Source organism: Scyliorhinus canicula, chromosome 2, assembly GCF_902713615.1.
Source record: "Scyliorhinus canicula chromosome 2, sScyCan1.1, whole genome shotgun sequence".
In the NCBI taxonomy this organism is placed as follows: domain Eukaryota; kingdom Metazoa; phylum Chordata; class Chondrichthyes; order Carcharhiniformes; family Scyliorhinidae; genus Scyliorhinus; species Scyliorhinus canicula.
In genome coordinates this window covers 30,686,095-30,702,621 of record NC_052147.1, presented here as the reverse complement: position 1 = coordinate 30,702,621, position 16,527 = coordinate 30,686,095, and the positions used below count along the sequence as shown (strand labels likewise).

The 16,527-nt window shown below is 46.7% G+C and overlaps 1 protein-coding gene across 1 annotated transcript in view; it reads right to left on the bottom strand.

Annotated features, from left to right (window-relative positions):
- Positions 1–10,791, bottom strand: part of sgpp1 (sphingosine-1-phosphate phosphatase 1) — a 41,800-nt gene extending 31,009 nt beyond the window's left edge. The window contains exon 1 of the mRNA XM_038775261.1: positions 9,841–10,791. Coding sequence (XP_038631189.1) covers positions 9,841–10,572 — 732 coding nt within the window. The 5' untranslated portion in view covers positions 10,573–10,791. The remainder of the gene's footprint in view (positions 1–9,840) is intronic.
- Positions 10,792–16,527: the final 5,736 nt, after the last annotated feature.

Genomic DNA, 16,527 nt, shown 5'->3' with positions numbered 1-16,527 from the left:
GGTGGACAGTGAGAGCCTTTTTCCTCGGATGGTGATGTCTAGCACGAAGGGACGAGGGGAGATAGATACAGGACAGATGTCAGAGGCAGGTTCTTTACTCAGAGTAGTAAGGGCGTGGAATGCCCTGCCTGCAACAGCAGTGGACTCGCCAACATTAAGGGCATTTAAATGGTCATTGGATAAACATATGGATGATAAGGGAATAGTGTAGATGGGCTTTAGATTGTTGCACCGACCTGTGAAACCATCGAGGGTCGAAGGACCTGTACTGCGCTGTAATGTTCTATATAGCACTTAGGAGAAAGGGGATCAAAGGATATGGGGAGGAAATGGGATTAGGTAATTGAATTGGATATCAGCCATAATTATAATGAATGATGGAGCAGGCTTGATGGGTCAAATGGCTGCCACCTGCTACTATTCTCTATGTTTCTACGACAGTGTTGCAGCCCCATTGTTTTGCAATAATGTGCACATTAAATAGATTAATTGGATGAGAGGATTGTCCGATGAAGAGAGTTTGAGAAGACTATGAACTCACAAGCATTTGGAAGAATGAAAAGTGGCCTCATTGAAACAGACAAGGTTCTAAGAGGGCTTGACAGGGCAGCTGCTGCTTGCCCAAGAGTCCAGAACTGGGGTTGGGTTGATTTCATTGCTAATCTAAGAGAATTCTCTGCTCAGAGTTCATGTTAAGAAAGTTCAGCAGTAAAAATGAAGTGAGGGCAACAAAAAAATTAAAAGATATTCTAGTGAACTAATTCTCCCTAAAAATGCCTACTCATTAAAACTTCAACAGCCGCAAACGTTGCATAAAGTAACTGTTAAAATACACCATATAACACTTTTTTGCGTAACAATTTGACAGTAACTGTCACCTTGTTCCAAAGTTCTTACTGACTGGAAATAGATGTGCTTTCATACAGAGTCACTTAAAACCAACTGGCTACAATGTTACTTTGTAGCCCTTAGGGAGCCATTTTTACTCATTCGCTCAACTTCTGCCCACACATCATTAACTGGTTACATAATTGCAGATCCACAACAAACCTCAGGATACATTTTTTTGTTTCCTGCCAGAAACGGAATCCTTGATTATTTCCCAATAGGAATGGATACAGCAACAACCTGAGCGGCTGTAGCTGAGGCACAATGTAGAGTGGGAATTGAAATTAAGCAAAGATAAATTGGCATTAAAGTTTTCACAATATTTATACAAGTAATGACATTTACATCAGAGAATCCCCCAAGTTGAACCAGGGGATCATATTTATCACAAAACACCGCTAAATTATATACCTGAGACACTTCTGAGGTCCTCCCAATGCAGGAGCTTATTGACCATTTTTTTTTTTTTAAAAGAGTGCAAGAAGGAAGAGAGGAATTAAATGAAGACAATGGTCAGATGATCGCAAACGTTGTTCCCAAAAGCCTAGATATTGTGACAGGAAGGTCTTAACTAAAGACAGGAAATTATGAATTATGTTAGGACACCCTGCAGCAAGTTGTGACTTTAACAGCAAGGTTGAGGATCCAGCCAGGGCAATGCAGGATGGTGCAGCTGAAGCTTTGGAAAAACAAGAGGGGGAATTTCAGAGGTTGCACAATGGAGGAAGATGAGAAAAATAACAGAGGCCGTAGAAAACCAGAGAATCACTATTACCAAAAAAATGGGAAGGAACTCAATTGCGTAAAAATTTAAACCACATCTGCTTAGAACTTTGGAAACAGGAAATAAAGTCAAATGGTTTGATTGCTGTAAAACAAAGTTACACAAACTCATTGCCAAAAAACAGACTTGGGGGAGGAGAGCGTGTAAGCTCTATGTCACTCTTGCAACAGCATCGCTGTTGCAGTAGTCATTATTAACCTCATATTGTTCATAATGCAGAGACCAGTGTGCATGACACACAAGGTAACTATCCAGGGAAATTCATTTCAATTCAGGCCCGAATATTTCCTCTGCAAAAATAACTTCCTGAAGCCACAATCAATTGCAATGAGACAGTCTCTTGTTTTGAATTTAAAAATCAAGGCAAATAATTGAAATATTTTACAGAATGAGTTTCATTTGTGGGCCTTCTGAGCTTTGCACACTGCAAATTGAATGGTACAGGTCTGTGCCCAGCATGATTGCCATATAAATGAACAATGCATTACACCGTTTCAAAGATTGAGGCATGGCATAAAGTCAAATTGCGGTTAAGAAAACAGAGGGTGGGGTCAGAGACTATTTTCAGATTGGTAGGTACTGCTTTAATGCAGGCTCCAGGTCAACAAGGGAATGTTAGCACAGTGGTAATGTGACAGGGATCCAGAGATCTGGACTAAAGCTCTATGTATACGTTCAAATCCAACTAAAATATCTGGGGGAATTTTCATTTTATTAATAAATCTTGAAGAAAGTTATTATTAACAATGATCATGAAACTATCAGATTGGTGTGAAGTTCATTAATGTTCTTTAAGGAAGGAAATCTGTCTCCATGGCCTGGTCCACATGGGACTCTAAATCCACAACAATCCAGAAACAACAAATGCATACACAGCCAAATAGACCTTGCAGCATACGCTTCACGAACATCTGCACACCAAAATTAGAAGAGCTGCCACAAAAACGAGTGAAGCAACAGCCCGACAGTCATACCATTGAATCACAAAGTCCAAGCTCCTCCATGACCATCCTTTTTTTTTTGATAGAGTACCCAATTCATTTTTTGTTCCTCAATTAAAGGGGAATTTAGCAAAACCAATCCACCTACCCTGCACATCTTTGGGTTGTGGGGGCGAAATCCATGCAGACACAGGGAGAACGTGCAAACTCCACACAGACAGTGACCCAGAGCCGGGATCGAACCTGTGACCGCAGCGCTGTGAGGCAGCAGTGCGCCACCGTGTTGCACTGACCATCCCCGAGGATGTGGTGTCCCAGTGACAGACGACCCACCCGAGGTGACAACGCAGTGGCATAGAACTAAAAGGAAAACTCAATATTGACTTTGGACACCCCACGGTCTAATGCCATCAGGTTGTACAAGGGCACAGGAACATCTTGTTGAAAAGCAACTAACCCCCTTCCCACAGCTGATGAATCATTACTCCATGTGGAATCTCACTTGGAGGAGGCACTGAGGGTATCAAGGGAACATAATGCATTCTGGGTGGTGGATTTCACTGCCTGGGAGCATCATGACAAAAAGCTGGCCAAGTCCTTAAGGATGGCCTTGCAGGCAAGTAATAGAACTGACGAGGAAAAACCTACTGATCTCATCCTCACTAATCTCTTTGCCACAGATGCATCTGTCCATGACAGTATTAGTAAGAGTGAAAACCAAACAGTGCTTATGGAGTCCAGTATTCATTTAGTACACATTACTCTGCGCAATGTGTCTATGATCGGGCTAAATGGGACAGATTTAGAATATATCCAATACTGTGGCTACAAAACAGGTCTGTGATTGGGAATTCTGCAATGAGTAACTTGCCTCCTGACTCCCCACAGTCTGTCCACCATCGACAAGAACACTCAAAGAGCTCAATGCCATTCAGGATAAAGCAGTCCACTTAATCACATTCACCACTTCCTTTTACACCATCCTCAATTGATGCACAATGGCAGCAGCGTGTACCATCTAAAAAGATGCACATCTGCAATTCACCAAGCCTCCTACAAAAACATCTTCCAGACCCACAACCCCTACCACATAGAAGAACAAGGGCAGTAGATGCATGGGAAGACTCCCTACCATCTGCCAGCTCCCCTTCAGGCTTAACCCTGATTTGAAACTAAATCACTGTCCTTCCACCATTTCGGGATTAAAATCCTGGAACACTTTCCCAACAGCACTGTAGGTGTACCTACACCACCTGAACTGCATTGGATCATGGCCACCTTTTCAAGGACAATAAATCACCTTGCTAGCATTGCTAATCCCCACCACAAAAAAGTAAATAATTTCATGGAGGAGGCATACCTGATTTTTAAATGGCAGCTGGACATTCTGGCAGCCAAGTACCACTCTCAGCATGAGGTTCTTTAGCAGTACAAACATACAATGCACAAAACAATAAACTTTGAATGACAAATACCAAATCACAAGAAATTAACTAATTCAACATTAGTCCTCAAAAAGCAAACTTCCACCTTTATTTAAACTAGGTGCCAACAAGCAGGAGAACCTGGACATTGAGATCAATACCCTGCAAATATAGGGTTTTATACACTCAGCTTACTGTTGAAAATGATCTTTGACACCAACAGCATGGAGAAAATTCTACTATATAGTTATCACTATAACCAGCATTAGAATTCAGTCAGAGTTGCCCTAATGGCTGCCAGTGTGTATTGAATGGACAGCTCGGGATTGCATGCTAGGACAATAAATTCCTTGATGTGAAATTAATTTAGAGTACCCAGTTCGTTTTTCCAATTAAAGGGGCAATTTAGCATGGCCAATTCACCTAGCCTGCACATCTTTGGGTTGTGGACCACGCAGATGTGGGGAGAATGTGCAAATCCACACAGACGGTGACCCGAGGCCAGGATTGAACCCAGGTCCTCAGTGTCATAGGCAGCAGTGCTAACCACTGCACCACCGTGCCGGCCTTTCTCGATGTGAAATTGACCTTCACAAGAGGAAATCAGGGATGGGCAATAAATGCTGGCCTAGCCAGCGCCACCCCCAATCCTTGAAGGAACATAAAACCTGTAATTATATGTTATATGATCTCAGGACAACATATGGGTACAAAGTTTATTCAGTACTTCGAAGTACAGGGAAAGGTAGGGAAGAGAAACAAATAAGACTTGGTTTCACTTCTAATCATTAGCCAATGGTCCCTGTTGGAAAACTGCACGAAGGGTATCAGGTGAGCTCTTAATCGCCCCACACAATCTCCACAGCCACCTATCAAATGGGAATGCTTACACATGGGATTACTGGAACAAGATACTGAAGGTAACTACTGATAATGCTAAGTCCTTCAGGAAAAAATTGGCAATAAAAATTCATTTTTTCTATGCCCAACACCTATGGACTTGGCAAAACACATTTGATGGTAACTGGCATCAAGTTTCAAAAGGGACAACAAGGTTACTTTCTCTTTCCTACTGTTATCCCCAACAAATAGGGGCAGCAGGGTAGCATGGTGGTTAGCATAAATGCTTCACAGCTCCAGGGTCCCAGGTTCGATTCCCGGCTGGGTCACTGTCTGTGTGGAGTCTGCACGTCCTCCCCCTGTGTGCGTGGGTTTCCTCCGGGTGCTCCGGTTCCTCCCACAGTCCAAAGATGTGCGGGTTAGGTGGATTGGCCATGCTAAATTGCCCGTAGTGTCCTAATAAAAGTAAGGTTAGGGGGGGGGGGGGTTGTTGGGTTACGGGTATAGGGTGGATACGTGGGTTTGAGTAGGGTGATCATGGCTCGGCACAACATTGAGGGCCGAAGGGCCTGTTCTGTGCTGTACTGTTCTATGTTCTAAATACAGGATGTAACACTCGAAGCATGATTTAAGAACAGAGAAACAAATCTCAAGGTTTATGGCTTTAAATTGATTAACCAAAATACTATTATCTCCCAACTCCTGCTCACATCATGGCCCCTCATTCATGACAACCTGATTACAACGGCAAGTCCGCCTTTACTTTTACATTCTTTTTTTATAAATTTAGTGTACCCAATTATTTTTTCCAATTAAGGGGCAATTTAGTGTGGCCAATCCACTAGCCTGCACATCTTTGGGTTGTGGGGACGAAACTCACGCAAACACGGGGAGAATGTGCAAACTCCACACGGACAGTGACTCAGAGCCGGGATCGAACCTGGGACCTCGCTGTTGTGAAGCTGCAGGGCTAACCCTCTGCGCAACCGTGCTTACTTTTCCATTCTTAATCATACAAGGCTCACTGTTCGATACTCGGGACAGTTTGGCCGCTTGCAAACATCAACTCTGATAGGTGCTGCCCTGACCTGCCGAGCATTGCCAGTTTTTATTTCAGGTTTTCAACATCTGCAGAATGTTGCTTTTGTATTTGAGAGTCAGAGCAGAACCAGGAATACTACATTTAGCATCAGCACCCATAGGTTAGGGAAGGGAAAGCAACCACTGTTACTGTTTCTGATCATAATCCAGCAATTTGCAGAAAAAAAACATTTGCAAGGACAATGGTAGATTAGGACAGGATGAGGCAAAACTGAAAATCCCCACAAGCAAACTGCCTCATGAAAATGACTGGGATAAGTGCCATACTGCAATCTGAATACTGTTCATCCAAGACAGGGAAGTGAAATAAAAGCACGTGACAAAATCTTCTCAGTAGAACAGATGTGGAATTTTATTCCAAACTCTATATCCCATAAATTAAACTGTACAAGTGTCATTTCAGCTGTTTAGTGACAACGTTTCCACATGGAATTCAAAAACGAATAGTGATATACCCCATAGTTAACAGCTTGCTGATGTTGAAAGTATAGCTAGTACTAGGAAGCTAGTCACAATTTGTCAGTAGCTTTGAACATCAGTCAACTCATCTAGCCAGCAACATATAAGCAAATAAGTTCGTAATATTCAAACTTAGCTTCAAGTAGTTACCTCAGTATTGGTAGTGACACAACAATATCCTATGAAATCTCATTAAAATCCAATGTTACAGAACAAAAAGACATGAAATAGGCCCTAGATTTGCACAATGCATTTTCAGCAATGTGTAAGATTAGCTGTAGTTGTGAATCCATGTTTCTGGATTACTTTACAAGCTCTGATAGTCAAGGATACATCTGCATGTGCTCAAAGCACACAGTGCCAACGATGCCTTCTTCCAGCTGTGAAACAATGTTTCCAGTCACAGCACCAAGATATGATGTAACTGCTAACCCGAGGGGCTGACGAGTTAATTCTTTCATCTGTCATAAAGCAAATGACTGTAGATGCTGGAATCTGAAACCAAACAGAAAATGCTGGAAAATCGCAGCAAGTCTAGGCAGCATCTGTAGGGAGAGAAAAGTTTTGACAAAGGGTCATTTGGACTCAAAACGTTAGCTCTTTTCTCTCCCTACAGATGCTGTCAGATCTGCTGACATTTTCCAGCATTTTCTCTTTTGCTTCCATCTGTCATATTCCATGAAACACAACAAAGTGTTTTATTTATTAAATCTGTTATTTATGATCTCATCAGAAATGCAAACCATATAGAGGGGAATTTTAAGTTTAAAAAAACTTTAACCAAAAGACTTCCACCTCGTGCCAGTCACAACCCGTTTCATTTTCATTTAATTGGGGGTGGGGGGGGGTAGGAATGTGGAGGGGGGCAGCGTTGCTGCTAATGAGTCACAACATGCCTGGACCAGTTTCAGTGGAGTGTATGCAAGTTGTTACGGTGCTGCAAGTTTGCTACTGCCATTTATTTACCTGATTTTTGTGTGGGGCCAAGCATCTCATCTGCCATGTGGCCGGCTTCTATGACAAACAGCAGGAAGTTGAGAGCAATCTGCTTACAGCACATGGTGCAGTCAGTCAGCTTTGTGTTTTAAAAGCAGTCTTCCCCTCTTCAATAGAAGTTGCACTGAATGACAGAGTCTGCTGCCAAATACTATTGCTCCATTTCCAAAGCAAAATGGGTCAATAAGGTAGTGAGGGGGCTCCAGGTCATGGATAACTGGAAACATTAGTAAGTAAAGGCAGATAGCAACATAGATGCCATTGTCCTGTTGCGGGAAGAGGGGCTGTAACAAGCCATATGGACAGCACGGTAGCACAAGGGCAGCACAGTAACACAAGTGGATAGCACTGTGGCTTCACAGCGCCAGGGTCCCAGGTTCAATTCCCCACTGGGTCACTATCTGTGCGGAGTCTGTACGTTCTCCCAGTGTCTGCGTGGGTTTCCTTCGAGTGCTCCAATTTCCTCCCACAGTCCAAAGACGTGCAGGTTAGGTGGATTGGCCATGATAAATTGCCCTTAGTGACCAAAAAAGGTTAGGAGGGGTTATTGGGATCGGATGGAAGTGAGGGCTTAAGTGGATCGGTGCAGACTCGATGGGCCGAATGGCCTCCCTCTGCACTGTCTGTTCTATAAAGAGCAACTGCCAGAAGAGGGAGGGAGGGGGGTGGCCTGGGAGGTAAATATGTCTAGACCAGAGGACCTGGCAACAGTCCTACAAGAAACCTAATGACCTCATGCGAGTGGTCAAGTGAATGCATCTTCACATATCAAACTGACAGCTCCACTCACCTTTCTCGCTCGTTACTGCATCAACATTCTCTCCCCCGCCCCAACACCAGTCAGCATCTGGAACGCAGGACTTACACAGGTCAAATACTCCACCTAATGCTCACCCACCATAGAATCCCTACAGTACAGAACGGGGGGAGGAGGATATTTTGGCCAATCGAATCTGCGCCAATCCTCAAAAAAGAGCAATCTATCCAGGCCCGCTCCCCTGCCCTATCGCCGCAACCTCTTGCATTGATTTGTTTTAAAATTTAGAGTACCCAATTGTTTTCCAATTTAGTGTGGCCAATCCACCTACCCTGCACATCTTTGGGTTGTGGAGCAAAATCCATGCAAACATGGGGAGAATGTGCAAATTCCACACAAACAGTGACCCAGAGCCGGGATCGAACCTGGGATCTCGGCACCGTGAGGAAGCAGTGCTACCCACTGTGCCACCGTGCTGCCGCACTTTGCATTGATAATGGTCAATCCATCTAACCTAATCTTTGGACTGTGGGAGGAAACAGGAGATCTGGAGGAAATCCACGCAAACACGGGGAGAATGGTGACTGTGGAGTTTACACAGAGGTGGGAATTGAATCCAGTTTCCTGGCACCATGAGGCAGCAGTGCTAATTACTGTGCCACCACTCACTGACTCCACAAACATTCAGCTACAGCAAGCCCAGCACCGAAACACAACCATTGCTGAAATTCTTCTCTCTTTCCATAACAAGGTGGCACACATAGAAGGAACAAAGCAGAACTGACAGAAGGCAAGGACTCTTGCATCATCTTAGCCCTGAAGAGATAGATCTCAGCATCTTTCTCTCCAATGACATCAAACATATTTCTTACTTCACTCTTAGACCTAAAGTCTGCCAGAGGGGATAATTCATTAAAATAACAAAAAAAGCTCAAATTAAACCTGATTTATGGCATATAACAGTGTGCATTTGTGTTCTGGTTTGGAATGTTCTAAAGTCTGATAGCAGTACCATTAATTCTTTATGAATACTGAAAGCTGGCAAGTATCTGAACGTTTGTAATAAAGAACAGTATATGTTTAATTGCACTTGTATGCAAAAGCTCCCTTACCCCAGGCAGAGAACAGGTTATACAAGTACAGTTTGTACAACCATGCCTCACCTTGTGTTTTTCTTCTCCCTCCCATTTACAGTTCCACCCCACGTTGAATACTGCCCCAGGTTGAAGTTGAGGAACAGTCAGTCCTGCCCCAGTCCCGATAGATACACAAGAGCAGTTGCGGAGAGAGAGATGGTATGAAATGAAAATCACATATTGGCACAAGTAGGCTTCACATTAAGTTACTGTGAAAAGCCTCTGGTTGTCACATTCCAGCACCTGTTCAGAGAGGCTGGACTGGAAACATTAACCCTTCTCTATCCATCCAAGGATGCTGCAAGAAGTCTTACAACACCAGGTTAAAATCCAACATGTTTGTTTCAAACATGAGCTTTCGGAGCACTGCTCCTTCCTCAGGTGAATGAAGAGGTATGTTCCAGAAACATATCCATGGATGCTGACAGAGTTTCCCCAGCATTTACACAGAGTCTAGCCCAACACGGATGGCTCATTAGATTTCTGGTTCAAAAAGAATGAATGAACGATTTACCTGCCAGCGGCCCACGGTGAGGAAAAAAAGCGAGAAGGGGATGGCCGTGCCTGACATGGCGTGGGTGGAGGGCATCCCGTACTCGGAGTCGTAGAAGATCTCCACCTTGATGACGGGCGGGGAGCGGGGCCGCGGCCAGCGGATGATGTCCTTGGTGCACTGGCCCAGGTACATGACCCACACCCAGATGACGATGAGCCGCCGGCCCACGTACGGGTCGATGTTCCAGAGCCAGAAGGGGAAGAAGGTGATGTAGAAGAGCTCGTTGCCCAGCTCGGTGCCCAGGCTGAACAGGTAGTAGAGCAGCCGGTTGCCGACCACGAACTCGGCGCCCCCCGCCTCCTCGTTCAGCGAGTTGCGCCGCCGGGGCCGCGGGCCGGCAGCTGCTCCCTCCCGGCGGCGGCGGGGGGCTGGGGCAGGGGCGTCGCCGCCGGGCCGAGCCGGGCCCGCCGAGCCGCAGGCCACGCCGTTCTCCTTGGCCGGGGGCGGCCGCGCTTCCTCCTCCTGGCCGCCGGAGTCGGGGGGCGACGGCGGCTCCTCTGGGCGGCAGCAGGTCCCCCTCTCCCCTCCTGCTCCGGCGGCCCCGGGGTGGCGGCAGTCGCCGTTGGAGAGCGGCGGGTGGGCGGCCACCAAGCCGCACAGCCGCTGAAAGCGGGCCACTTGGTCGGGGTGGTGCAGGTAACGGTACAGGTAACGGAGCAGCCGCCGCCAGCCGCCCGCTTCCAGCCCCATTTTAACCCCTCCTCAGCCAAGCACCAGCACTGACTGCCTTCTAGAAACGTCTTTCCCCGCTCTGCACTGACTGACTAACTAACTGATTTATCACTTCAGCTCCCGCAACCTCCGCCCTGTCTCTCCCTCTCTGTCTGTCTGTTTGTTTGTTTGTCTGTCTGCCTCTCCCTCCGTCTGTCAGTCTCTCTATCCGAGCTCAGCAATGACTTCTTTCCAGGAGAGGGGGGGGGCGTGGCTGAGGGGCGGAGCCTCGAGCGTGGGCGCGCGGTGGGGGTGGGCGGGGCGGGGCGAGCACGGGAGATCTGGCTGGGCGCGCGCCCATCGCCCCACTGCAGTGACGGTGACGCGGCCGCCTGAAGGAGAAGTGACAAATCCCCCCCCCCCCCCCCCCCTCTCTCTCTCTCTCCACCACCAAGGCTGTGAAATGTAAAAGAGAAAGTGGAAACGTTCACCAGGAGCAGTGCTGCCACCATCCCAGATGGTGTTATAACTGGACGGGAAGATCCCAGAATGGAACACTGCCTCCAAAGACCAGGGGCGGGATTCTCCATCAGCCGCCCGCAAATATTGGGAAAGGGAATTGGGCGGAGAATCGGTTTCCGACGCCGAAACTGTGGCGGCCACTGGACTTGACAAATCGCAATGCTCCAGTACCTCGACAGCGGCGTCAACGCGTTGCGGAATACACCTGCAGTGGACACCGTTTGCATATCATTAGCGGACCCGACCCAGTATTCTCCGGGGCTTCTGCGATTCCCCGCCTCCGATGGGCCGAGTTTCCGATGGCGCGGGTCACTTGTGCTTTTAAAAATCGCGAAAACCATCGGGGTGGCTGCTGAGGGAGAGGGTGTATGGAAGGTGTCCAACATCACCATAGTTTGCTGACAGTGGTGCCACTGGCCAGGGGGCTACTTCCAGGGCCGGGGGGGGGGGGGGGTGGAGTAGTGGGGGGTGACCAGGAGGTGGGCTGTGGGGTTGGGGTGGATGGGCAGGGAGCACCATTGCCGCAGCCGGCAAGGCAGCCGTGCACACCGCTAACAGCCCACTTTGAACAGTGCCATGGATCATATAGGTGTCCCGTCCCCCCCCCCCCCCCCGGTCCCAGCTGACCCATCAGCTGTTTGGGCACAATCCGACCCAACTAGAGCCATCTTGTTGGCTGGGATAACGTGTGTGGGGATTGTGATGTGTATGTGCGTCTGCAGCTTGGCGGCCTCTCGAGTGTCAATCACGGACCTAGCGAATCATGTATCCTTTTCTATTGGAATTGCTTGTGTTCCATGCGGCACGAGTGCTAGCCCCTCAACAGTAGCGGCAACGGTTCAGGTGCGGCAACGATTTTTCTGTTGCAAAAATCCACGGATTCTGCCTTGGCGTCAACACTTAGTCTCAGAAACTGTGAATTCCTCCCCGTAACTTTGACTTTATATATATATGAAACGTGGAGGAACAGAGTCAGAGGAACACTAGTTAGTTCTAACGACAAGAAAAAAAATATTTATTCATGGATTATTATACATTACTGGTTTATCCCCCCCCCCCCCTAGTTTAACAAATACACACCAATTCTTTTAAGGGGATCAAGAGTTATAATCATGCAATTTACAGTGCAGGAGGCCATTCGGCCCATCGAGTCTGCACTGGTCCTTGGAAAGAGCAACCTACTTATGCCCACGCATCCACCCTATTCCCGTAACCCAGTAACTCCACCTAACCTTTTGGACAATTTAGCAAGGCCAATCTACCTAACCGGCACATCTTTGGATTGTGGGAGGAAACCGGAGCTCCGGGGAGAAGGCAGGAGAATGGGGATGAGAAACGTATCAGCCATGATCGAATGGCGGAGCAGACTCGATGGGCTGAATGGGCTGGCCGGGTCTTAGAGGACATAGCTGCTAGACTGGGACTGCAGCAGATGTTGAGGGAACCAACAAGAAGGAAAAACACACTTGACGTCATCCTCACCAATCTACCTGCTGCAGATGCATCTGTCCATGACAGTATCGGTAGAAGTGACCACCGTACAGTCCTACTGGAGACAAAGTCCAGTCTTCACTTTGAGGATACCCTCCATCATGTTGTGTGGCCCTACCAATGTGCTAAATGGGATAGACTTTGAACAGATCTAGCAACTCAAGACTGGGCATCCATAAGGCGCTGTGGGCCATCAGCAGCAGCAGAATTGTATTCAACCACAATCTGCAACTTCATGGCCTGGCATATCCTCCACACCACCATTACCACCAAGCTAGGGGATCAATCCTGGTTCAATGAAGAGTGCAGGATTAATTGATTTATTGTCACATGTACTGAAGTGCAATGAAAAGTATTTTTCTGCGGCCAAGGGGATGTACACAGTACATACACAGCAGACAAAAACAAATAATCGACAAAGTACATCAACAATTAAGTAAACCGAAAAATGAGGTGTCACAATGCGGAACAAGGGCTAAACAAAGCAAATACATGAGCAAGAGCAGCATAGGGCATCATGAATAGTGTCTTAGAAGGAACAGATCAGTCTGCGGGAGAGTCGTTGAGAAGTCGAGTAGCTGTGGGGAAGAAGCTGTTCCTATGTCTGGATGTGCGGGTCTTCAAACTTCTGTATCTTCTGCCTGATGGAAGAGGGCAAAGCCTGGGTGTGAGGGGTCTCTGACAATGCTGTCTGCCTTCCCGAAGCTGCGGAAGGTGTAGACAGAATCAATGGGAGGGTGGCAAGCTTGTGCGATGTGTTGGGCTGAGTTCACCACACTCTACGGTTTCTTGAGATCTTGGAGAGCATGCCAGGAGAAACACCAGACAAACCGAAAAATGAGGTGTCAACTTGGTGAAGCTACAACACAGGGCTACTTGTGTGCCAAACAGCATAAGCAGCAAGTAGTAGACAGAGCTGAGCAATTCCACAACCAATGCATCAGATCTAACTTCTGCAGTCCTGCCACATTCAGCCGTGAATGGTGGTGGACTATTAAACAACTCACTGGAGGAGGAGGCTCCACAAATATCTCCATCCTCAGCGATGGGGGAGCCATTCTATGTGCAAAAGACTAGGCTGAGGCATTCACAACAATCTTCAGCCAGAAGTTCCGAGTGGATGATCCATCTCAGTCTTCTCCAGATTTCCCCAGCATCACAGATGTCAGTCTTCAGCCAATATGATTCACTCTACATGATATCAAGAAATGGCTGAAGGAACTGGGTACTGCAAAGGCTATGGGTCCTGATATTCCAGCAATAGTACTGAAGACCTGTGCTCCGGAACTTGCCGCACCCCTAGCCAAGCTGTTCCAGTACAGCTACGACACTGGCATTTACCCAGCAAAATGGAAAATTGCCCAGGTGTATCCTGTACACAAGAAACAGGACAAATCCAACCAACCCTTGTCAGTCTACTCTCCATCATCAGCGAAGTAATGGAAGGAGTCATCAACAGTGCTATCAAGCGGCACTTACTCGGCAATAACCTGCTCACAGACGCTCAGTTTGGGTTCTGCCAGGGCCACTCAGCTCCTGACCTCATTACAGCCTTGGTTCAAACATGGACAAAAGAGCTGAATGCCAGAGGTGATGATAGTGACTGCCCTTGACATCAAGGCAGCATTTGACTGAATATGGCATCAAGGAGCCCTAGATAAACTGGCAGGTACCTAAACTCATTCCTTCCCGTCAACTCAAATTTCTCCTCCAACTCCCTCAGGCTGGGAAAGCTCCCCTCATAGGCCAGTTAGCGTAACTTTTGTAGTGGGGAAAATGTTTGAATCTATCAAGGAAGACATCTGGATAGAAATTGTCCCATTGAAGGGGTGGCACAGTGGCTGGCACTGCTGCCTCACGGCGCTGAGGACCTGAGTTCCATCCCAGCCACAGGTCACGTTCATGTGGAGTTTGCACATTCTCCTAGTGTTTGCATGCGTCTCATCCCCACAACCTAAAGATGTGCAGGCTAGGAGGATTGGTGACGCTAAATTGCCCCTTAATTGGAAAAAAATGAATCAGTTACTCTAAATTTATTTTTAAAAAGGTATTGTCCCATTGGGCAGACGCAGCATGGGTTCATGAAAGGCAGGTCATGTGTAACTATTTTTGGGAATTCTTTCAGGACATTACGAATGCGGTGGACAATGGCAAACCAGGAGATGTGATGTATCTGGATTTCCAGAAAGCATTCAACAAGGTTCCTCACAAAAGGCTGCTACACAAGATAAGGGTGCATGGCGTTACGGATAATGTTTTTTTTTCTTTTTTATAAATTTAGGAGTACCCAATTATTTTATTTTTTCCAATTAAGGGGCAATTAAGCGTGGCCAATCCACCTAACCTGCACATCTTTTGGTTTGTGCGGGTGAAACCCACGCAGGCACGGGGAGAATGTGCAAACTCCACACGGACAGTGACCCAGGGCCGGGATTCAAACTCAGGTCCTTAGCACCGCAGTCGCAGTGCTAACCACTGCACCACATGCCGCCCTTACGGATAATGTATTAGCATAGATGATTGTTAACTGACAGAAAGCAAAGAGTGGGGATAAATGGATGTTTTTCTGGTTGGCGATCAGTGGCTAGTGGTGTGCCTCAGGGATCAGTTGGAGTTGGGGACCAAGTGTAATGTGTCAAACTTCACAGATGACACAGAAAATCTGCAGAGGGCTATAGATAGTTTAAGTGAGTGGGCAAGGGTCTGGCAGATGGAGTACAATGTTGGTAAATGTGAGGTCATCCATTTTGGTAGGAAAAACAGTAAAATGGACTATTATTTAAATGGTAAAAAATTGCATCATGCTGCTGCGCAGAAGGACCTGGGTGTCCTTGTGCATGAATCACAAAATTTGGTTTGAAGGTCCAGCAGGTAATTAGGAAGGCAAATGGAATTTTGTCCTTCATTGCTAGAGGGATGGAATTTAAAAACAGGGAGGTTATGTTGCAGCTGTATAGGGTGCTGGTGAGGACACACCTGGAGTACTGTGTAGTTTTGATCTCCATACTCGAGAAAGGATGTACTGGCACTCGAGAGGGTGCAGAGGAGATTCAGTAGGTTGATTCCGGAGTTGAGAGGATTTGCTTATGAGGAAAGACTGAGTAGACTGGGACTATGCTCATTGGAATTTAGAAGAATGAGGGGGGATCTTATAGAAACATATTATGAAGGGATCCTTTTTTTTTCTAAATTTAGAGTCCCCAATCATTTTTTTTTCCAATTAAGGGTCAATTTGGCATGGCCAATTCATCTACCCTGCACATCTTTTGGGTTGTGGGGGTGAGACCCATGCAGACATGGGGAGAATGTGCAAACTCCACAAGGTCAGTGACCCAGGGCCGGGATTGAACCCGGGTCCTCGGTGCCATGTGGTAGCAGTGCTAACCACTGTGCCACCCATGAAGGGACTGGTTAAGATAGAAGCAGGGAGGTTGTTTCCACTGGCGGGCGCAACTAGAAATAGGTGACAAAGCCTCACAATGAGGGGGTGCTGATTTAGAACTGAGTTGAGGAGGAACATCTTCATCCAAGGGGTTGTAAATCTGTGGAATTCCCTGCCCAGTGGAGCAGTTGAGGTTTCCTTGTTGAATGTTTTTAAGGCAAAGATAGATAGATTTTGAACAGTAAAGGAATTAAGGGTCATGGTAGTGGAGCGGTGTCTGCAAAAAGATCAGCCATGATCTTATTGAATGGCGGAGCAGGTTCAAGGGGTCAGATGGCCGACTTCTGTTCCTACTTATGTTCGTATCAATACTTCTCTAAAGTTATGAGCCACATTTTTCAGAAAATCCCATTATACCCGAACAATGTTGTAATTTCAGACCACATTCAACAAATATTTGGGGGGGGGGGGGGAAGGAAACAAGTTTTTCTTTTATCTTGGGAGTAAACAAAATATCTTATACAAATCTTGGCTACGTCTAACTTGGAGGAGCAGTTGTCAGAGACAGACAAGCACACATGGGAACAGCTGCTTGGGCT